A 24,171-nucleotide genomic window follows, 5' to 3' on the forward strand; every position below is an offset into this window, starting at 1 on the left:
ATCTGGAAGTGTCATTCTTCTTTTGGTGAAAAACGACAGAAACAACAACAGCTGGAAGTGTAGCTCCAGAGTTTGATCCTCCATGCATACGTTATTTTATTTTTTGTACGGCATGATGCGGAGCACGGATGTCCCGTGGTCTCTGCCTGGTTAATGTGAACGGACCGCACGCCGGCTTGGCTTTCACTGAGTTATTACGTCGGGTGTAATTTGAAACAATTACAAAAACACTGGCCCACTTGTTACAACACTCATTTTCCCTCACATATACAAACCACGGATTCAATAGCCTTACATGTTTTTCAATCACACCCAGCGGAGCAGCGTTCAGTGTGAAAAAGTGTAGCGTTTCATCCGAGCTCGCATGGTATGGGATAATCTTTCACACTTTGCCCGGGGTTTGTTTTGCTATTTCAGCAGAAACTTGTGCGAGCCATGTGAATCACCAGAGGAACAAAGATGATAAAAAAAAAAATCACCAAATGATATTTTATCTGATGCAAATGAATAAACAGTTTGAATAATCAGCACAAATAATTTGTTACCTCTGGAGGTAAACAGCATTTATGTGTAAAAGTGCACTGCAGAGGTCATTTTTATTGTGCAGAGGAAGAAAACACAATAACTTTATGTGCAATGTTGTTCCTAATTATATTTATATGATAGATTTGTGGTTTAGATGGATGCTGGCTTTGTTTTCCAGGCCTTGCCTGTTCCTGAGAGATCCGGGTCATCCCTGGATGATCTTTGGCTGCTTGTGGAGATGGACACCTTTGGCAATGTGAGTGCAGTTTCACTCCTGGTCCTCATAACAATGCAGCTGAAAACAGCGAGGGCCAGATCTCCTACCTCGGTCTCTCGGAGTCTCTAAAGGTGCCGGTACAGTCTGACCATTGACATTTAGCATTCCTCCGCGCTGCCTCTGGGTCCTCAACAGGGGATTGAGGGGTGCAGAGGCCAGGGCCCAGTTCTCAAGGGTAAAAACAAAAAGCCTCTTGAAAATCCCAAGGAGTTCCCATGATCCCAGGAAAGACCTCAATCCGACCTGCGCTAGATTCCATTCCACGGATTAATCGGGGGAAAAAAATGCATATTTGTCTGTTTGAGTCCGTCTCCTGCCTTCTATTTTTATCAGTGGCATTAAAACATCTGACATGGTTATTTGGCAGGAAAAAAAATCTGAAGCTTGGCCGTTTATGTTCCCATAAAGCTGCCATGGCCTTCACTGGAATAAAGTCACAGCAAAAAGCTTGTAGTGACATTTTATGGTAGAAAGTTTTCAAAGTCATTTCTCAAGGTTTTTCCCAGCAACATACATAATCTGCTAGCATCAAAGGAGCACACATGCATAAATAATTGACTAATTCACTTAAAGGGGGCCAGCGTGGATTAATTAAGCCTGAATACTAATTATGTTTTCTGTCGGCGGCGACTGACGCAGTTGTTGTTCAGAAGAAACTGTTTGGTGGGTCACGAGTACGGTGCACACATATAAGACCGCTCTATAAATTAAGACGCTTTGAATGCGTGGACTGCCTTTGAAACCAAATGCTAACCTTATCTGTGGTCCTTTAAATGAAGACGCTTTGTAGATTTTTCATTTTTCTCATGACATTTCGTTGATATGTCTGTTTTAATGAGGTTTACAGGCACTTAGCTGATTTATTTCATGTTTTTGTTTATTTCAGAAAATATTCATTTTTAGAATGCGTCATTAAAAACATAAATTGCATTTAAAGCTTGTTCACATCTGATAAAAAGCAAAGTTTTTTCTGGAGCAGGGTCCCTGAGAAACCGTCCTTTACTTGTTATTCTAAAATATGATCAATCACTCCGATGGTTCCAACAAAATGACACTTTGCTACGGTGTGGCCTGTCATCCACATGAAATGAACGATAAACGACACCAAAAACAATTCTTTCAAACATTCTGACCAGAGTAGAGATCTAAAAATTCTTGGTTGTCCGCATTTGCTTGTGGACGTAAATATCCACGGTTCTGCAACTCTGACATCATATATATGTGTTTACAGAAAAAAACATGGATGCCCTCAGAGTGGTGTTGGTATTAACGAGTGTACAGGCGCCTTAGCTATCCTGCCTCCATATTGGCTCACACACACAAGCCTGGCTGCATGTTCAATGCTTTGAGGAAATGAAGTGTAACCCAGAAGCTAGAACCTTAATGAGGTATTAACTAATTGGCTTACTAATATGATCCATCCTCAATTTAGATAAAATATAAAATATAAATTAAGGAAATTAACAATACTAATTAATAGATATCTAATTAACTAATAGATAATTTCATAATGAATTATTGGAAGGGTGAATAACTAAAATAACGAGTTTAATATTAAACATCGGTTAAAACAAGAATCTTGAACATCACTAACAGAAACAGAAGAGGAAAGCTGTATACTATTGGTCCAGGTGGGAATCTGAAATTTCATTGGCTGAGAGAAATAAGTCCCGCCTCCGCGAAATAAAACCCTGCGACGCAGCTGAGCGAGAGGAGAGACAAACGGCTGTGCAGCACGCAGATACAGAAAACAAAGACTGAGCGGTTAGAGAGAGAGAGAGAGAGAAAAAAAAACAACGGTCGAGGCCGTGAAGAACCCTGATTTGGGTGCCGCATAGATAGAGGGAGAGGCGGACTTGACTCCTTCTAATAAGAGCTAGGAACTTGGAACCAACGCGGTGAGTAAAGAAAAAAGAAGAGAAAAAGCTAACGATGCAACTTAAAAAAAAAAAGGAAACTTAAATAGCTTATCAAATTAATTCCATTCTTATAGATTTGTGTGGAGACGACAGAGTGAACCAATCCTCTGTAGGAGGGAACCGTTGGAGCGCGTTGGTGAGTGAATGAGATTAAATTCAGTAAATTATTAAATTCAAAAAGCTAATTACAGCAACCGAGGTGACAGCAGTGGGCTGCTAGACGTTAGATCCCAGGAGTTAACATCTCAAACTACCAGTTAACGGTGGTAGGGCATATAGGAGTTAACGGCTCAAACCGCCAGTTAACGGCGGTAGGGCATATGGGATTCCCAGGAGTTAACGGCTCAAACCGCCAGTTAATGGTGGTACGGCCTAGATGTACAAGGTCCTCAGGGGCGTTATAGCTAACGCCATAGAATTAGCAATGCGTCCCTTAACCAAACATTTAATAATAAAAAAAAAATAGATAAATAAAAATAAATAAAAGCTAACTGATTAGGGAGGAATTATTTTACAAAGGTGGACCAAAGGACCAGAATTTATATTTTGTTGAATTTTGTTATAGAACATTTTATTTATTTATTTATTTATTTATTTATTTATTTATTTATTTATTGTGTTACAGATATACAAGGTGTCACAATGCTGTATAGAAACACAACTAAATGTATCCTTGTTGTCATGAATGTATTTCTTGTTGAATAGTGTAGAGTAATAGAATCTAACTGAGCCTATTGAGCTGAACAATTGTTGTCATACGTAATTATATTTCCAGAGCTACTGAGAATTATTTTAATAGACAATCAAATTGATGTTATGTTAGTTGAACTGTGAACCCAAACATGATTGGCTATGCCAATAGAGTGAAGCATTTGTTTAAGTCTGTAAGACTTTATGCTGTGATGTGACGAGAAGGGTCGATGCCAACTCGCTAACAGTCCTGTTGTTTACAGGCTGGGTTTTTTTTTTTCCTTGGGTTTGATCCCGACTCCTATGATCACTCACTTGGAACGAGAACTGGATTTCTTCCTGACGAGGGAGATGGCGAGCCTTAACCACTGAACGAACCAGGACATCTCAAGTAACTGAAGAGCAGACTGCTCTCTTCTGTGAACAATCTCAACGGTGTGGTAGGAAAAAATCGCACCACCGGACTCTGACTTTCACCCCAAGCGTGGGGATTTGACTTGACGCCGGCTGACTTGTGACTCATATGATCAAATCTCATACCGACCATTTTACTATTGTCGATTGTTTTCATCTGTTTTTGTGTGTTATCTTTATGTGTTATATTTCCCATTTTTATTAAAATTTAGTATATAAACCGTTTCATGCTATACCCGTGACTCCAGTCATTCTTAAACAACCTCCAATTCTCCCCGAACCTAATTATTGGCCCATTTGTTTATTTTTTCTTTTAATTATCTTATTGTATCCTGTAATCCGGTTACATAAAACTTGGCGAGCCAGCCAGGAGAATTGTAGAGTTGTTACCTTAGCTAACCATTGACTGACATCATAAGAGTGCCTGGAGGTCACAGTGGTTTGCCATTTTGGCATTATTGGTACTTTTGAGTGTTTTAAAATGGAAGTTGTGAAAACAGAAAAGGTCAAAGTTTCAAATGCTGTTTTAATCAGTGGGTTAACTGATACAGACCTTGATAACGAAGTCTTTGGGTTTATGGAAGGATTCGGACTAGTTAACAGGCGCATTAAGTTACCAAACTGTGATCAGATTATTGTGGAGTTTCAACATGAAGCCACTGTTAAGGAATTAAAGAAACAATGTTTACCCTATGACAAACCTTGTACTAGGAACCCAGATGTTTTCTTTCATATTCAAGACCTAGCCAGCGCGTACAGTCTAGAAACTAGCACATCTGCCACTGATGCCTATCTGTCAGAGCTCAGGGACATAGCTGCGCGTAGCAATCAATCATTTAAAGACCTTCTAATGGAGGAACTGGCAAAAATTGGGGAATCTTTAGGAAGGGATACCCATGCATCTGAACCAGTCACTGAACCAGAGCCAATGCTCCATAGTGACCAAGTTACATATTCCCTGCCTTTAACACCAGAAGTTAACTATATGAACAACTCAAAGGACAATTGTCCACCTACAGAGACTGGAAAACAAAACCCTTGCATTCCACCAAATCTTTTAAACACACCTGAGGTTCAGCGAGTTATTGTGGAACACATTGTTAAAAGCAGTGAGGTTATCCCTCCGCCTACTTCACAATACAGACTAAAACCGTTCTCAGGGCGAGTTCCACACCCTTCTTTTGAAACTGACTATGATACTTGGCGTAGTAGTGTAGTGTTATGCATAAATGATCCTTCACTCACCAAGTCCCAAATTGTACGAAGAATCGTGGAGAGTCTGTCAGCCCCAGCAGCGAGCATCGTTAAAGCTCTTAGTCCAAAATCCGACCCGGAAACGTACCTTGAACATCTCGATTCAGCTTACGCAGCTGTCGAAGACGGCGACGAGCTCTTTGCTCGCTTCTTAAACACAAACCAGGACAGTGGTGAAAAACCTTCCGATTACTTTCAGAGGTTATACACCTTGTTAAACCTAGTTATTCAGAGGAATGGAATTTCCTCCAGTGACGCCGACCAGCAGCTGCTCAAGCAGTTTTGCAGAGGCTGTTGGGACAGCTCGCTGATTTCAAACCTGCAACTCGAACAAAAGAAAGACAACCCGCCTCATTTTACAGCACTTCTCCTCAAACTGCGCACTGAAGAAGACAAACAGGCTACTAAAGCAGCACGCATGAAACAACACTTAGGGGCACAACGAACTAGAGTGTATTCAAATGTGCAAACAACATGCTCTCAGAGTAAAAACACTTGTGAACTGGAAATAGATGATAACTGTGATGACTTACGCAAACAAATCGCTGAGCTCAGGAGCCAAATTGCACAGCTTAAGGTTAACAACACAGATAAAAAGGCAAAGAAAACTCAAAAAGAGTCAAAACCCCGTGTGGGGACTAAAATTCCAGATGAGCCCAAACAGATTCAGCAGATAACAGCAGTGGTGCCTAGACCAAAGCCTGGATACTGTTTTAAGTGCGGAGAAGATGGGCACATAGCTTCTAGCTGTAGCAACGAGCCAAATCCAGCACTAGTTGCAACTAAAAGACTTGCTCTTAGACAGAAGCAGCGCGAGTGGGAGATGTCAAAGCCAATTGCTCAGTCTCCTCCTTTAAACCGGTAGAAGCTCCTATCGTGGGACAGATAGGTGCTAAAGTAGAACCAAGTCCCTCTAAGGAAAGGACAGAGAGACTTTTTTGCAAGCCAGTTCATGCTCATTCAGTGCCAAAACTTCCCAAAAGATTAGTGGGTGGGCGATGCACAGCTACAGTCTCAGTTAACAGTGTTGAATGTAATTGTTTACTGGATTCAGGGTCCCAGGTAACCACCATTGCCAATTCTTTTTACCAAGAACACTTACCTGACCTCTCAATTAAACCCATCAGTAATCTGTTAGAAGTCGAGGGCGCAAACGGTCAAGCAGTTCCTTATTTAGGATACATAGAGATAAGTGTCACATTTCCAAAAGAGCTCGATCAGTCTGGACTTGAGTTACCTACCCTTGCGTTAGTGGTTCCGGATATAAGCTCAAACTCTGATACACCACTACTCATTGGCACAAACACACTCGATCCTTTGTATGAGCAATTGTCTGCCAATAACTTACCTGATTCCAAGGCACTCTCTTATGGGTACCAACACGTGCTAAAAGCCTTAGCAGTCAGAAAAAAACAAAGCAAAGATGGACGAGTTGGTGTGGTGAAGCTTCGAGGGAGAACCCAAGAAGTTCTCCCTGCAAATAAAAAACTGTTACTAGAAGGGTTTATGCAACCCAGCCAAAACAAGCATGAGCCTTATGCACTCATTGAACAACCCACCAATGGTTCTCTACCAGGGGGTATAATTGTAGACTGTTGCCTCATTTCCTTACCTTCACATGGTCCATACAAAGTACCTGTTGTACTAAGAAACGAAACTAACCATGACATCACATTACCCACTAACTGTGTGATCGCTGAGTTAGTTAAAGCCGATCGTGTTATGCCATATCCAGAACCTGACAAAAGTGATCAGAAAGTACTTGCGGCGTGTAGTTCGCAGCAACAGACTTCACCTTCAAACCCTCCTCTCAGTTTTGACTTCGGTACTTCGCCCTTGTCCGAAGAATGGAAAGGGAGGATCACCAACAAACTTAACACTTACTCCGATGTGTTTTCGCACCACGATCTTGATTTTGGTCATACACAACAGATAAGACATCACATCAACTTAAAAGACGAGACCCCATTCAAACAGAAATCTCGGCCGATCCATCCACATGATTATGAAGCTGTGAGAAAACATTTGGAAGCCCTCTTGGAAACCGGTATAATAAGAGAGTCGGAGTCTCCATTTGCCTCACCAATAGTGGTAGTTCGGAAAAAGAATGGTGAGGTACGTCTATGTATAGACTATAGAAAGCTTAATCTGCAAACCATTCGCGACGCATATGCCCTGCCTAACTTGGAGGAGTCCTTTTCTGCTCTCGCTGGATCACAGTGGTTTTCTGTGATGGACCTCAAGTCAGGTTACTATCAAATAGAGATGTGTGAAAAGGATAAACCTAAAACTGCTTTTGTTTGCCCGTTTGGGTTTTATGAATTTAACCGTATGCCACAAGGAATAACAAATGCTCCAAGCACTTTCCAACGGGTTATGGAAAAGTGTATGAAGGACATTAATCTGAAGGAAGTGTTAGTTTTCCTAGACGACTTGATCGTCTTTTCCAACTCCTTGGAAGAACACGAAACCAGACTTTCTCACGTTCTTGAACGGCTTAGAGAATACGGACTCAAGCTATCACCAGATAAGTGTCGTTTTTTCCAGACATCTGTGCGTTATCTTGGACATATAGTATCTCGAGATGGCATAAAAACCGATCCAGATAAGGTGGAAGCACTCAAAACATGGCCGAAGCCTCAGACTTTGAAGGAACTCCAATCTTTCTTAGGATTTACCGGTTATTACCGACGCTTCGTTAAAGATTACTCAAATATTGTCAAGCCACTAACATCTCTCACGGCTGGTTATCCACCCAAACGGAAAAACTTTAAAACACCACCATGTAGATCAAAGTACTTGAACCCCAAAGAACCCTTTGGGAATCGTTGGAGCCAAGACTGTGAGAAGTCCTTTCAAACTATTATTGAAAAACTTACCACTTCGCCAGTTCTTGGCTACGCTGACGCAAAACTCCCATATCTAGTACACACAGATGCTAGTACGACCGGACTCGGTGCAGCGCTATACCAAGTGCAAAACGGTGTCCCACAGGTAATCGCTTATGCAAGTCGCGGTTTAAGCTCTAGTGAAACTAGGTACCCTGCGCACAAGTTGGAGTTTCTAGCCTTAAAGTGGGCCATAACAGATAAGTTTCATGACTATTTGTATGGGAACACATTCACTGTCATTACTGATAATAATCCGTTAACTTACCTCTTAACAACGGCAAAACTCGATGCAACGAGCTATCGTTGGCTAGCTGTGTTGTCCACCTATAATTTTGACATCAGATACCGTGCAGGTACACAGAACGTTGACGCGGATGGCCTGTCTAGGAGGCTGCATGATAAACCTGAAGACAACTCAAAATTCACTGAGGAATGCCAACGACTAGATGAGTTCCGATCTCATCTTTTATCCTCTGTCAAAGAAGTCGAGCTTCAACTTCAAGCCGAAGCAGTGAAGGCAACATGCCAAAAGCACATGGTCTTGGATGAGACTGATTCTCCTTGTGGTTTAGTTCAGTCACTTGCCATGTCTGCAGCGGCCATTCCAGACCTATTCCAGTTGGAAGACAATAGTGACAGTTTCTTTGCTGTGCCCAAGTATAACCATGCTGACCTTGTCTCCTTGCAGAGGAAAGATCCAACCATTGGCCGAGTCATTCAGCTGCTTATGACTGACAATAAACCGCCAACTGATACTATTGCAGAACCCCCGGTGGTTCTTAACCTTTTGAGAGAGTGGAAACGGTTTGAGTTTCAAAATGATTTACTGTACCGGAGACGCCAATTAGGACCAGAGACATCATTGCAGTTAGTCTTGCCTGATTCATTACGTTCAACAGTCATGCAAAGCCTACATGATGATATGGGGCATCTTGGGGTTGAACGTACGACAGATCTCATTCGGTCCCGTTTTTACTGGCCAAGAATGGCTAGTGATATCGAAATCAAAGTTAAAACTTGCGAAAGATGTATCCGTCGGAAGGCCCTCCCTGACAAAGCTGCTCCAATGGTGAGTATTACCACCACCAGACCTATGGAGTTAGTTTGCATGGATTTTCTCTCCATAGAACCAGACAGTAAGAACACTAAAGATGTCTTAGTGATTACAGACCATTTTACAAAGTATGCAGTGTCCATCCCAACCAAAGATCAGAAAGCCACCACCGTCGCGAAGAACCTGTGGGAACATTTTTTAGTCCACTACGGGTTTCCTGAGCGTCTTCATAGTGATCAGGGACGGGATTTCGAATCACGTACAATCAAGGAACTTTGTTCTTTACTTGGTATCCGTAAAGTCAGAACGAGCCCTTATCACCCTCGTGGCAACCCCGTTGAACGGTACAATCGTACATTACTCAGCATGTTGGGAACTTTACAAGCCACTGAGAAACATCACTGGCGCGATTTTGTAAAACCACTTACTCACTCGTACAATTGTACAAAAAATGACGTGACGGGATACTCTCCCTACGAGCTAATGTTCGGTAGGCAGCCTCGGTTGCCTATAGATATTGCCTTTGGGTTACCGCATTTGAACAAGCCCTCTATAACTCATTCTCAGTATGTTAAAGAACTGAAGAGTCATCTGGAACAGAGTTATGACATTGTCATAAAAAACTCTCAAAAAACAGCGAGGAAGAACAAAGAACGGTTCGACAGAAACATTCGTGAGTCCACACTAGGTGTGGGAGATCGTGTTTTAGTCCGAAATCTTCGCTTAAGAGAAAAGCATAAATTAGCAGACAAATGGGAGCAAACAGTGTATATAGTTCTCAAACAGATGGAAAACTTGCCAGTATACACTGTAAAACCAGAGAACGGAGAAGGACCCAACAGAACACTCCACAGAGATCTTTTACTGCCTTGTGGTTTTCTCTCTTCATTAGAAAATGAAACAGAACGCGTTACGAAACCTAGCAGACCTCATACAAGACAGAGTTCAGCCTTAGAACCTGACCCAGATGAGCCACTTGACGAAGAGGTAGATGAGTTTTATTACTCTGATCTTCCACAAGTGCTAAACCGACCATCCTATCAAATAGCGGTCACCTTGCCAAATAGGGAACTCATAGCAGATTCAGGACCGGTAAATAATATTCAACAACAAAACACACTATCCTTACACACAGGGGATCGCAAGGAACCAACCTTAGCTGGTAATGAAAATGCTGAATTGTCCTTACTTGACAAAGGCATCAACACCGAAACATTCTTACCTGACAGAATGAGTGAAACTGCGACATTCTTACCTGAAAGAGTGAAAGAAGCAGCAACATACTTACCTGAAAAAACGAAAAAAAACGAAGTATACTTACCTGACGTAGAAACGGGGGATGAAACTAACACAAACCTACCTCAATTGGATGGTGTCCTAAAGTCGCAGCAACGTGATGTAAGTTTTGAACCCATCATACACGATCAGACACATACATCTGAAAAGACCAAAGTCTTAGAGAATAGCTCATCAGCTCTGTCGGAAACAGAGAGCTCACTTCGTCCTGTCTCAGTTGAGAATCAAACCGAAACGGATGAGCATGATACTGTGCAACCAGAGATGTATGTCAGGAGATCTGAACGAAGTAGTCAGCCTCCTCAAAGACTAACTTACTCTCAATTGGGCAATCCACTAGTGACCGTAGTTAGGTCCCTTTTCCAAGGACTTAATAAAGCTTTTATTGACTCTCTTACTCAAGAAGTTGTGTACCCCGTAGAAACAATGCACAGGGACGTGCATGATATTTAATGGGGGAGGATGTAACCCAGAAGCTAGAACCTTAATGAGGTATTAACTAATTGGCTTACTAATATGATCCATCCTCAATTTAGATAAAATATAAAATATAAATTAAGGAAATTAACAATACTAATTAATAGATATCTAATTAACTAATAGATAATTTCATAATGAATTATTGGAAGGGTGAATAACTAAAATAACGAGTTTAATATTAAACATCGGTTAAAACAAGAATCTTGAACATCACTAACAGAAACAGAAGAGGAAAGCTGTATACTATTGGTCCAGGTGGGAATCTGAAATTTCATTGGCTGAGAGAAATAAGTCCCGCCTCCGCGAAATAAAACCCTGCGACGCAGCTGAGCGAGAGGAGAGACAAACGGCTGTGCAGCACGCAGATACAGAAAACAAAGACTGAGCGGTTAGAGAGAGAGAGAGAGAGAAAAAAAAACAACGGTCGAGGCCGTGAAGAACCCTGATTTGGGTGCCGCATAGATAGAGGGAGAGGCGGACTTGACTCCTTCTAATAAGAGCTAGGAACTTGGAACCAACGCGGTGAGTAAAGAAAAAAGAAGAGAAAAAGCTAACGATGCAACTTAAAAAAAAAAAGGAAACTTAAATAGCTTATCAAATTAATTCCATTCTTATAGATTTGTGTGGAGACGACAGAGTGAACCAATCCTCTGTAGGAGGGAACCGTTGGAGCGCGTTGGTGAGTGAATGAGATTAAATTCAGTAAATTATTAAATTCAAAAAGCTAATTACAGCAACCGAGGTGACAGCAGTGGGCTGCTAGACGTTAGATCCCAGGAGTTAACATCTCAAACTACCAGTTAACGGTGGTAGGGCATATAGGAGTTAACGGCTCAAACCGCCAGTTAACGGCGGTAGGGCATATGGGATTCCCAGGAGTTAACGGCTCAAACCGCCAGTTAATGGTGGTACGGCCTAGATGTACAAGGTCCTCAGGGGCGTTATAGCTAACGCCATAGAATTAGCAATGCGTCCCTTAACCAAACATTTAATAATAAAAAAAAAATAGATAAATAAAAATAAATAAAAGCTAACTGATTAGGGAGGAATTATTTTACAAAGGTGGACCAAAGGACCAGAATTTATATTTTGTTGAATTTTGTTATAGAACATTTTATTTATTTATTTATTTATTTATTTATTTATTTATTTATTTATTGTGTTACAGATATACAAGGTGTCACAATGCTGTATAGAAACACAACTAAATGTATCCTTGTTGTCATGAATGTATTTCTTGTTGAATAGTGTAGAGTAATAGAATCTAACTGAGCCTATTGAGCTGAACAATTGTTGTCATACGTAATTATATTTCCAGAGCTACTGAGAATTATTTTAATAGACAATCAAATTGATGTTATGTTAGTTGAACTGTGAACCCAAACATGATTGGCTATGCCAATAGAGTGAAGCATTTGTTTAAGTCTGTAAGACTTTATGCTGTGATGTGACGAGAAGGGTCGATGCCAACTCGCTAACAGTCCTGTTGTTTACAGGCTGGGTTTTTTTTTTTCCTTGGGTTTGATCCCGACTCCTATGATCACTCACTTGGAACGAGAACTGGATTTCTTCCTGACGAGGGAGATGGCGAGCCTTAACCACTGAACGAACCAGGACATCTCAAGTAACTGAAGAGCAGACTGCTCTCTTCTGTGAACAATCTCAACGGTGTGGTAGGAAAAAATCGCACCACCGGACTCTGACTTTCACCCCAAGCGTGGGGATTTGACTTGACGCCGGCTGACTTGTGACTCATATGATCAAATCTCATACCGACCATTTTACTATTGTCGATTGTTTTCATCTGTTTTTGTGTGTTATCTTTATGTGTTATATTTCCCATTTTTATTAAAATTTAGTATATAAACCGTTTCATGCTATACCCGTGACTCCAGTCATTCTTAAACAACCTCCAATTCTCCCCGAACCTAATTATTGGCCCATTTGTTTATTTTTTCTTTTAATTATCTTATTGTATCCTGTAATCCGGTTACAGAAGGAAGGGAGATGGAAAGTTATTTTGATGAGAGAGAATTTGGGGAACCTTTGCTACCTAGAGGCTTGACATGTGCTTAACAACTCACATACAAATTTGGGTTTGAAGCAGGGGCGGCGTTAGGCCCGGCTACTTGGGCTGAAGCCCCGGATCTTTCATGATAAGCCCCGGATCTAAATCGCGGAAGTAACATGCAGTACCAAAGTCCAACAGAGAGGGCGCAGCTGGCAGTAGTTTGTATACAGCCTGCCTGAGCCTCCACCACTGAAGAAGAAGCCCTTCAGCAGCCGGCTTCTTCTACAGTGAAGATGGACATAAGGACGTTTTTTTAGACAAAAAGTACAACGACAGAACCCCAGCTTTGATGAGACTGGTGTTGACTCAGGTTTGTGAGTCTTATTTGAAAATTTGAAAATATTTGTTGTGCTGCTGGTTTGCCTAAAGTTAGCTGACTATCAGGTAAAGTTGTTGGAGAAAGAAAGGGAATATTTACTATCATCTCACACTAAACACTAACAGGAACAATACTCTGCCATGAATATGCTTAATATGTGGCTTCAGATTAAAAATTATGTGGTACAAAACAAATATATAAGATGTTGACTAGTGCGTGTCACATGTGTGCGCGCGTACGTGCGTGTGTGTGTGCGAGCGCGCGTGTGTTAAGCCCCGGATCTTCTTCAGTCGTAAATCCGCCCCTGGTTTGAAGGCATGCGTTTTTCTTTGATGAGCGGTGGGAGGTTATTCGGATTTCAAATACCTAGCTAGGTGTGTAAATGGCTCACGTTTAACAAGCAGGCTGTAACTGAAAATGGTCAACTACCCCTGTTTCCTGCATTAGCCAATGAAAGACAATAAATAAGGAAACCCTCGGGTCCAAAAATGCCACACAGATCTTCATCACACTTCATAGACTCCCCCACCGTGGCTCACGATGGGAAAGTTGCGTTGATGTAACTCTCAGATAGAGCAGCGAGCATCTCGGCGAGGAAAAGCTAACCATTAGCATTAACAACTCCACCACACGGCAGAGCAACTTCAGGATGGTGTTGTTTGTAGAGGTAAAACAACAATGTTGCAGTGAGAACGAAGGTGGTGGAAGAGTTGTGTTACTGTTAGCCAATCAGAGGTGAGATGTTCAAATATAAATAATAATGAGCAAGGCTCTAAATTCAGCTGTTTTCTGCCCCTCCTCTGGCTAGCTTCTACATCCTGAAGCAGCAGCGCCAGAGCTTTTGTTCCCACAAAAACAAGTCATTCGTTTAGAGACCACAGCGGATTTTATGAAAAAGGAGTAGATGAGAACTTTTAATCCAAATCAAAAGACATATCCTTATCCATGTCAGGCCTGAGAAAACTTTTACTTCCAGAAAAAAAAAAAAAAAGAAGAAAACTCACCCCGTCTAGAGCCACGTAGCTTAAAGTGCTTCGGTGAGGATGAGTTTTCGCTGTCTGCTCTCCCCTGGTGAGCGGCGTGCACACACAGGGACAGGGCCTTGTTTACAGCTGTGTGAGGAAGAAAACAGGCAGACGTAAATGAGGGTTGACGGTTTCATGAAGCACAATTGGTTGACGGCAGATTCAATGTGACTGGGCTGAACTGGGCGATGATCCGTACAGTATGCAAAATTCACTTTCTAGCTGGTCTGTGCCCACCAGCCCCTAGCAGCGAGCGGTCTTCCCCAAAGCCCTTCTAGCTATGCCTTTGAATGCAACAAGAACTGAACAAGGCATTGTTGTGCTCGATTCCTTTTGACAACAATCACATTTAAAAGAAAGAAGGGAAAATAAGTGGTGAATTTCTTTTGACACCACTTATAAATGAATTTTCTTCTCATGTTGACTGCAAAGCACACATTTTGAGACCTTCACGGGAGAAATGGGCGCACTTAAAAGACGCCGACGCCCTCAGACAACACACAATCAGGGATAAATAGCGCTACTGTAAACGTTGCATTAGACCTGAATATCTTGGCACACCATTTCGGCCTAGCACCATCAATTTAGCATATTTGTGTGCTGTTTTACAAGAGAACGGTCTCACGCTGGGGAAAGTTACTGTCACGGCTTCTATGTTTCATTTCTGCCTATGTCTGTTTCACCAACTTCTGTGACACAATTTTTCCTCTGGAGTAAACTGTTGTCATTTTAGAAGTGCAACATCTGCATGCTCCATCCACTTAGGACATATCAAACAACAAGCTTTGTTTGGACTGAGGACATTGTCAAAGTCAGAGGGGTCCGGAGAGCAAATCGAGAGCCGCGCTGTTTCTTCTAGCTCTTAAAACAGAGCGGATTATGGTGGGCGGATTAGATTTTAGTGACAATGACCTGAAGTGTTGAACGCCCAACCTCCCTCCTCGAGAGCTGCTTTAGACGTTCCTCTGCTTCAAAACACCCTTCTGCACAACTTAAGGATAAGCTGAAGAGTGATTTAAAAACAGCTTTGTTTTTATTATTACGTGGATTTCATAGCAAGGAAGTGCACTTTTAAAATAAGTAAGCACAGAAAAAACAGAGAAATGCAAAACAGGAGAAAAAAAGAAAACCTAAAAGCATTTTAAACCTTTTTCCTCCATCTTTAAAATGCGTTTTTAGTCGTTGCTGCATTGTTTTTATTAATTTAGGGCAAGAAAAACTATAATCTAAATTAATAAAGACATAAAATATCAGTATCATTAAAAATAACTTCTGAGTCTAAATTGAGAACGTTCATGTATTCATTAACCTTTGAATGATTGTTTTTTTATGCTGCACCTTCTGCACTGTAACTGCTCATCCTTTTACTTTAACTGCCTTTATTCTGATTCTGAAATCTGAAGTGAGTTTGTGCTTTTGATTAGATCTAAATGTGTTTGTGTATTTAAATTCTTCCGTCACATTTATTTAAATGGTTGTGCTATTCTCGCTAATGGAAATTGCTTCAGTGTATGAAACGGGCTATACAAGTGAAGCTGCTTTTCCTACTGGTGAAAAACTGATCATAGGTCATAATTTTTAACATTATTTAAACATCCTCATATTCATATTTTACACAGATTTTATGCAACTTTTTCATATTTGTAAATAATTCTCATGAGCCAGTATGTTCTAAGATGACTCTTTACAGGATTAATGACATTCTGTGGCCAGAGTACCGCACTTGCAACTTCAGAATGCTGCTCTGGTCCCTGTTAACTTCACTGGCACTGTCGTCGGCTTCCAGCATGCTTTAGCTCAAGAACACCGCTGATTTGTTTCCTTTAGTGATGAACCGTTCTTGTAGACACTAGGGAAGACTGAGGAGACGTTTCAGCTATTATATTAAAAAGACAAATGCACGGCGAGGATATTCACTTTTGCTTCGACCACAGATACTAACGGACACTAGGGGGTGCTAAAAGCAAGAAAAACTGCTTAGTATCCCTTTAATGTTGCGCAGTTGTTTAAGGTGAGTTTAAAGCCTATTTTAGGCAGATATAGGGACTAAGATGTGCTTCAGCCATCGGTTGACCTGCCAGGTAAAGTTTTTTATGGATCTATCGTGTGAATGCATGACAAGCCATAATTTGTAACTTCAAAGATATTCTAGAATAAAGGTGAAAAACAAAACTGAGCAAGATGCTGTTCGTTGTTGGGACAAAGAGTTTGACCCTTGAAATGTTTCAAATCTAAAATATATGGAAAAGTTATTAAATTAATACTTAATATTTAATCTATAAATGGTTTTATTCATAATGGCAGGGTTATGATATTTTAGGTTATTAACTACGTTGTGTAGATTATTTTAATTACTGCTTTAGTTTACAACACACGACTGGTAAAATGGATTAAATGGAGATTTTTGTTTTTAATTAGAATAGAATGACCTCATTATTTCCTCATATTCTAACAGGGAGTTTCATAATAAGCGCTGGGACTCGAAGGATACAGAATTACTGCAAAACAAATGAAAAAAAGTTGTGATTGTCAAGAAAAATGAAAAGGAAAAGATGGAGAGACTCGCCACAAATGACACAAATTTGTATCTCCACTTTGGTTCAGTAGAGTATGTACAAGTCACAGAGAATGACTGGTACCCAGTCGAAACGAAAATGGTTTTTAAATAAGTTACAATTAGATAAGCATTAATCTCAGTGGTATAAATGAATGTCTTGCTGTAGGGCTTGTTGAATGTAAAAACAGATTTACACACACACACACACACACACACACACACACACACACACACACACACACACACACACACACACACACACACACACACACACACACAAATCCTCTCACCAGATTGGTCTGGAAGTCGTTCTCTGCTATTTTAATTGCTCTGTCATTTAAAACAGAAATAAGCCCCCGCCTCCCCTACACCCCACCGCCAAACATTCTGCCCCTTGATTTTTCCTTTGAAATTAAATATTGTATACAAATACATGCTGTTCATGGGCATGAGCACAGTTCATCACTGGAATCTGCATAAAACAATGCTTAAAAGGCTCCATGCGCTTTCAGCTACAGGACTCTTTTATATGGGACACGCACATGTAAACAGATCAGTAACAACTTTGGTTCATGTTGTTCTGCTCATCCGCAGAAATGAGGGAAATGTGGGAATGCAGTTGTTTCACATTTCAAAGAGAGCATTCTCCATTTTTATAAAGGAGGTAAAGACCACCTATGATGCTATTTTATAAATGGACGCTGTGATTAAAGCAAAACCTTCACGTTTTTTCAAGTAAATGGAGGCGATGAAGCGCCGTCGTGCGACAAAACACAATATTCCAGGAGATAGCATTGTTGCCTCTTCACTGCAGAAACACAGGAAGTATTTTAATGTGACCTTCATTACACATTCACGTCAACTTTTCTTATCTATTTATGACTAAATTCCTTTCCACTCCTGTTGTTCAATTAGTGCTTGACCCCTTTAGCGGCGATGTAAATTAAATGACATTTCAGTGTCGTCCCATATTTAAAATACTGCGTTAGTTGCGGATCATAAATGATGATCTTCATTCTGCAGCTAATTTATTCATTTAACAATTTCCCTCCAGAAGTTACAGCAGAAGGCTCTGCAGCAACCTAAGCAGAAGAAATCCAAGTCGGCTGAATTTCTGATGGGTGAGTCCTGCTTGATGAGTTATTGCTCATAATTTGTGTAAGGATTAATTAACTAATTACAGACAAATGGCTTTGGGCTAAATTTTGCTCCTGCTTGTCAGGGCGCAATTTGTAATTATTTTAATCATTTCTTCTTTTTTTTATCCTCCTCCTGCAAGATTCTGATTTAATTTTAACCTAATTGTGTTTTAGCATCATTTGAGGAGGATGCACTTGAACAATTGGGAGCAGGTGAAATCATCAGCAGAATTTGGTTTTTAATACATTTGTTGTGTTTTTTTTTTACGTGTGTGAATCGTTTTGACCTAGCTGTTTGTATTGGCCTACACGCCACAGCTTTTTGTTTATTTTTTTGTTTATGTTTATTTTATCAGGGAGAGAAGAGCGAACTGCTGCAGTGGGCATAGAAAATCCAGCTTTCAGTGGAGGAGGAAGCGCCGAGCTTTCCGTTTCTCCGAGTTGGCTGGGGAGAAAAATGCGAGGTGACAGGCCAGATAGCACCCTTGCAGCTCACCAAAAAAAATCGGAGCTGCAAGCCCCTGCCAAGGAAAGAGGTGAAGCTTCATTCTTCATTAGGCTCAAATCTGTTGACAGTAGATGTGTTCCTGATCTAACCTTTCTCTCGCTTTCTTGCTCTCTCTCTCTCGCTCCATGCGAGGGGCCCTTGGTCCTGGCATTCCAAAGCAAGCGTGTCCAAACAAGCAGCCCTCGTCTAACTTCTCCTTGCACTGGAGAACGCTGCAGTAGTGGGTGTTCTATCTCTATCTAGAAGTACCCTCGACACAATCAGCCTTGACTCCCACTCTCGGCTACATGCCTTGTGGTGGGCTGGAGTCATAGGAGAGTGCATTTACATATGCTACCGTGTTACCGAGCCGATCCGCTGTCTGTGCGGTGTACTCACAACACCCCCGAAACACGGCTCAAGGCCAATCAGGCATACCAACGTGCCCCCTTATAATTCGGTGTGTCAGGGAGAACTCTTGAGGAATGGGATTGGAAATTAGGATGCGTTCAAGGTTGCGAGCGTGCCAGCTTTCGCAGGAATGAGTCACATTTTAGATTCTTGATTTAATGCAGCTTATTTTGCTGTAGCTCCTAATGGTTAGTAATCACGACCATTAATGCCCATCCATCCATCCATCCATCCATTGTCTGAGCCCGCTTTGTCCACGTGGGGTCGCCGGGGGGGGGCTATCTCCAGCGGTCAATGGGCAATCAGGCGGGGTACACCCTGGACAGAGAGCCAGTCCATCGCAGGGCAACACAGAGACACACACACACACACACACACACACACACACACACACACACACACACACACACACACACACACACACACACACACACACACACACACACACACACACACACACCAATTAACCTAACAGTCATGTTTTTGGACTGTGGGAGGAAGCCGGAGGACCCGGAGAGAACCCACGCATGCACAGGGAGAACATGCAAACTCCATGCAGAATGATCCCAGGCTGGGAAGCGAACCCAGGACCTTCTTGCTGCAAGGCAACAGCTCTAACCACTGTGCCACCGCGCAGCCCCCCATCAATGTCATTATATTTAGTTGCACAGGGCACAGAAATGCACTTACATGTGAGAAAGTGGCTTATTTTACTTAAAAACTTGTTTAAAAGTTTTGCGGTTATTCTCCATCATAGATGAATGCATTGAAGCAATTAGGCGTTATTATAATTAGAAGTGTGGCATTTCTAATGTCAATAGATGAATAATAAAATGTTCAAATTTTAGTTGTGTTAATTTAAAAGTGCAGTTTATTAAGTATTCAACTTTCCAAAATTCATTTTTAATCCAGTAAAATCAGCCAAAAGAAAATAATATTTAGGTTTTTATTACTTTCATTATTTATAATTTTCTTACATGTTAGTTTTAGATGGTTTAACGTCAATTTCTCCAACATATGTGGTACATTAATAATGCAGTTTTGAAGCATGGAATTATTTTTGGAGCAATCTCGTTTTATTTGGAAAAAAACAATATTTTTGAACTTTATCTTTCAATAGACTCAATGTAATGTGCAAATGTTCAATTTTAAGGTAAGTTTTGAATGTCAGTTAAAACTAAATCACAAAGAATTTGTTTATTTGAAACATAAAATCCCAGATTAACATTTTGTAGAAAAATAATAGATTATTGGAATATGCAAGTTTTCGTGCATATAATGATTAGAAAAATGCATTTTTGTTATTGTGTTTGTACATTTTTCATGGGTATCCAACATCTTAAAACTAATTAAATTTAATTATTAAGGGAAAATGATAAATAAGATTAAAAAACGCCTTTTTAAATGTAAAAAGTTACTAAACTAAAAGATCGTGGCTCTAAACAGCAAAATCCAAATAAAAAAACATGAAATAACAAAAAAAAGCAAATAATAAATCTAATAAACAACAGAAAGATTAATAATGAAGTTCTATTAAGCTCTGTGATTTCTGCACCGGTGCTGAAACATCCAGCAGCAGATGCAGATCGCTCCTTTTTCTGCAAAACTTTGATTTTTCACCCGAGCACATTTCCTTATCTCTCAGTGACCGTTGAACGCCATCTCTGGCTGGAGATAAATGCTTGATATTGTGCATGTAGGAACAGATAATTGAAATTTTCATTACAGGGATGAATTGGAGGGCAGCCAGACTATTTAGGTAAATCACGGCTATGACTCAAAAGGCGATTCACGACGCTGCTACCATTATGCAAATTTGTATTTGAAAAAAGGGTTTCATAACCTCAGAGCTATTTGCGGAGAAATTGTTCAAACTCGCTGCTAACAGTGTAGAGGGATTTAACATGTGAATTTCACAGTCAATTTATGGTGCCATTGACGAGTCACACGGCTGCCTCTGAGTTAATAAGTATTTCCGTCGGAGTGTTTAACTTTGACAATGAAAAACCTCATGCAGTCATCTCATAAGAGCACAAAAGCAGAGAAAAGGATCCCAGTGAACTTCTTGGGCAGACGTGCCTCCTCTGATTTCCCAGCCCTGACATCCTCAGACTCCTTTAAAGTCAGCCCTTGTGTGGAACGCATAACCAGATTTAATGCACCGTGCAATTTTTTACCCTGAGAAATGCAAGTGAAGCAATTTAGACCGGAGTGAAATGTCCAAGGTTTGTAATGAGAATAATTTGAGTTTAAGAAAGCTGCTTGGTGGTGTGTACTCTTAACAGAAAGGGCCCCGGAGACATTTCATTCCCATAAACTGTGTGGAGCAGACTTGATACCCATAGGTCAGCGATTGCTAATAAGAAGTCAATGAGACATGAGCTAAGGGGTTGTTTTCTTTCGGATCTGCTCCTCCAAACCCGCCTGGTCCTCTAGGCCACTGACCTCGGAGTATTTAGAAAGTATTGTCTTTGAAATTCCAGGTACTTTCAGGCTTGTAGACTTTCTCATTAGTTCCTTTTGAACATTGCAAACATATGGCAGTCGTATTTAAGAGATTGCCTGCCTTGACCTTTTGCGGCATGCTAATTAGGCCCCAGAGCACTGCAGGCCGGAGAGAGGTGCTCTGAGAAGCCCGGCAGTCTTTTTCTCACTCTCTCTCTCTCTCTCTCTGCCTCTGAACTTCTGTCTCATCTCGCCTTATCTGGTACCCGCCACCGCCACTAACCTTCCACGGTGTGAGTTTCAGAATTAAAATTGAGCTTCATGTGCTTCTAATAACCACTAACCTAAACCTGCGCAACCCCTCCACGCCTCGCCATTCCCTCCTCCAACTCCCAACCCCTCTCTTTCTCATTCACCACCCTCTCTCTCTCTCTTTCCAAAGGAAATCAACGTGCCCGAAATTACTTTGACCCACCATCGGCGGAGCAGACAGACCCAAGGCAATGCGCGGTGGCTGGGGTCAGCGGCGAAGATGAGCTGGAATTAAGTATGCCATTCTCTGTCATAATGGTTCTCCTCGGTTCATTAAAGCGAGGTGAGAGAGATCACCGGTAGCAGGCTGCCATTTGTGATGGCGGGACATTCTATGTAAATACACCAAGCTACGGCACCACTAGATTGGCTACCCAACTCGTTGTCATTGAAGAAGGTCACGTATCGTTGGTCAGTCTTCATTTCACCGAAGCGTTCCCCTCTCCCCAGTCAGAAGACACACGCAGAGCCACATCAATAGTTTGCAGACCCCTCCTAAAGTAGGCCCATTAGAAACGAGCTCTTGGGAGCAAAGTAATATGCATGTTATAATGAATCCTGGCTATTAATGGAGGAGCCATTTTCACCTGTATCTTTTGGATATCTCTGCCTTGTAATATCAAAGGATTCACCAAGTCACATCTCATCACACGATGACAGGCTAGCTAACAGGCAAGTTAATGCTCCTGCTTCATTACTCCCACCTGCATCCACCCTATTTCCACCCCTCTCTGATTTGGCTAATATCTCCGGTTTGCATGCTGAGATGTGGTTTAGATCGACTTCTCTGATAAGGAGGAAGTCATTTAGAAAATGAGAAATCTGTGTGATTTTCCACCTCTGTTAAAAATATAATCATTGTATAATTTCTATGATTTGTAGCTATGATGAAAGCAGATGAAAGCAGACTGTATGAAAGGATGGCGGCATTGTTGGATGATGATGACACGTTTATAGACCTACCCGGTATGTATCCTTACCTGACTGAGCTGACATTTTTGGGATAATACATACACTTAAATACCCTAATTGTTTATGTTTTTAAGACTGAAAATAATTCCATAACAGCTAGACAATCAAAAGGTACCAAAGTTACCAAACGTTTGACACTGTAGACGCCGCAAACCGACCAGATAAAGACGAGATGCACGGAACAAAGAACAGACCAGAAAAGGACCCTCACTGGTGCTTTCCAAGCACAGCCATTGTTTCACAGTAGGCGTGCCTTTTCTCATTAGCTCAGTTTCATTTCAACGCATGGAGGCAACCCTGCATTGGTTAAAGCTTAGCATTGTCTTGGGTGAAGACAGCTCCACCAGATCCTGTTGACATGAAGCACATCGCCCTTGTAATTCCAGCGCACAAGTGATGGGTTTAGGCCCGCTTCAGCACGGTGGATCCGAGCAGGCTCGCATTATTTTGCCATTGTTTTGGATTTAGCTGTACCACTGAGATTAGTGGCCCCATTCATTGTCTTGGAATGTTCATAAAATCCCACAGAGAATGCAAAGAGGATCTCGGATTAACAATTCCACGCAAGAGGCTGACAGCAAAAGAGAGGGAGAGAGCTTGTAGTCGAGTGCCACTGCGGTGACTGCCAGTTAGCACTTTGCTAAGCTACAATAGACTTCAAAACAATTACTTTATGTAGTTGTAGGGCTGCCTCCCACCGGTACCACTGCAAGTGTTCTCTGCAGAACTGCTGTATGTCAGAAATGATCCTGATTTTTAGTAACTGCTCTCTTTTTATTTATTTATTTGTTTTTTGGAGTCTGCAAAGAAAAACATCTTTCTTGAAAATCAACAAAACAGAAATGTTTTTTATTTTGCATAAAACTTGTTTCTTTCTGTCGAAGATGATCACTTCCTGGCTTTGTTAGCATTGGTTCAGAGATGTTTCGACACAAAATTAGAGCTTTTTATTCCAGTTTTCATCAAGATTTAACAAACTTTTGTGTGAAAAGTGTTAGAAATGACAGCAGATTTGGCTGGTAAACATATCGCATATCACGCAGAATGCTTTCTAACATAAAAGAGCAACGCATAACAAAAATAACATATACTCCACAGAAGCAATAAGATATAAAAAGCTTTTCACATTTGCACAATTGTAAATCAAACGGATGGATTTTTTGCATTCTTTGTGAAACCATAGTCCCGTCTCACTCTGATTAATGCATGAATCTATCTAGATTTATTCTTTTAAGAATATTCATGCAAGTTGCTGTTTTACTACATCAGCCTTAAAGCTTTACACATGTTGGCGCATCAGCATTCGCTTCATTCACATGTGCCAATTCATCAGCGTGTGTGCTATTCTACCCAGTTTTGTGAATTTCTGCGGATGCTCACTGATGCGTATCTTTCCAGGTACGCTTCAAGCCTCCAGAGATGAGGAGGTGTTGGAGGTGAAGGCAGGTGATCTGGTGCTTCAGCGGCAACGGCAGCTTCACAGTGGTGGAGGTGCCTGGGGCACCAGGCCCTCCCAGGCCAGCGCCATCGCCAAAGCCCAGGCTGAGGGTAGCGTTTGGCTGGGAGGAGAGACTGGACTCCAAGCGGGGAGGATGGTAACGGGCAGAGAGCGTGCTGTAAAAAGTAACGCTAT

At 41.3% G+C, this 24,171-nt stretch overlaps 1 protein-coding gene across 1 annotated transcript in view; it reads left to right on the plus strand.

Moving 5' to 3' along the window:
• The first annotated feature begins 741 nt into the window (after nt 1-741).
• The window catches only part of ofcc1 (orofacial cleft 1 candidate 1), a 121,174-nt gene continuing 97,744 nt past the window's right edge, over nt 742-24,171 (plus strand). Inside the window, exons 1-7 of the mRNA XM_070553443.1 lie at nt 742-781; nt 17,827-17,893; nt 18,086-18,124; nt 18,268-18,447; nt 21,697-21,801; nt 22,449-22,532; nt 23,937-24,161. Coding sequence (XP_070409544.1) covers nt 764-781; nt 17,827-17,893; nt 18,086-18,124; nt 18,268-18,447; nt 21,697-21,801; nt 22,449-22,532; nt 23,937-24,161 — 718 coding nt within the window. The 5' untranslated portion in view covers nt 742-763. The remainder of the gene's footprint in view (nt 782-17,826; nt 17,894-18,085; nt 18,125-18,267; nt 18,448-21,696; nt 21,802-22,448; nt 22,533-23,936; nt 24,162-24,171) is intronic.

Source organism: Nothobranchius furzeri, chromosome 7, assembly GCF_043380555.1.
Source record: "Nothobranchius furzeri strain GRZ-AD chromosome 7, NfurGRZ-RIMD1, whole genome shotgun sequence".
NCBI lineage: Eukaryota > Metazoa > Chordata > Actinopteri > Cyprinodontiformes > Nothobranchiidae > Nothobranchius > Nothobranchius furzeri.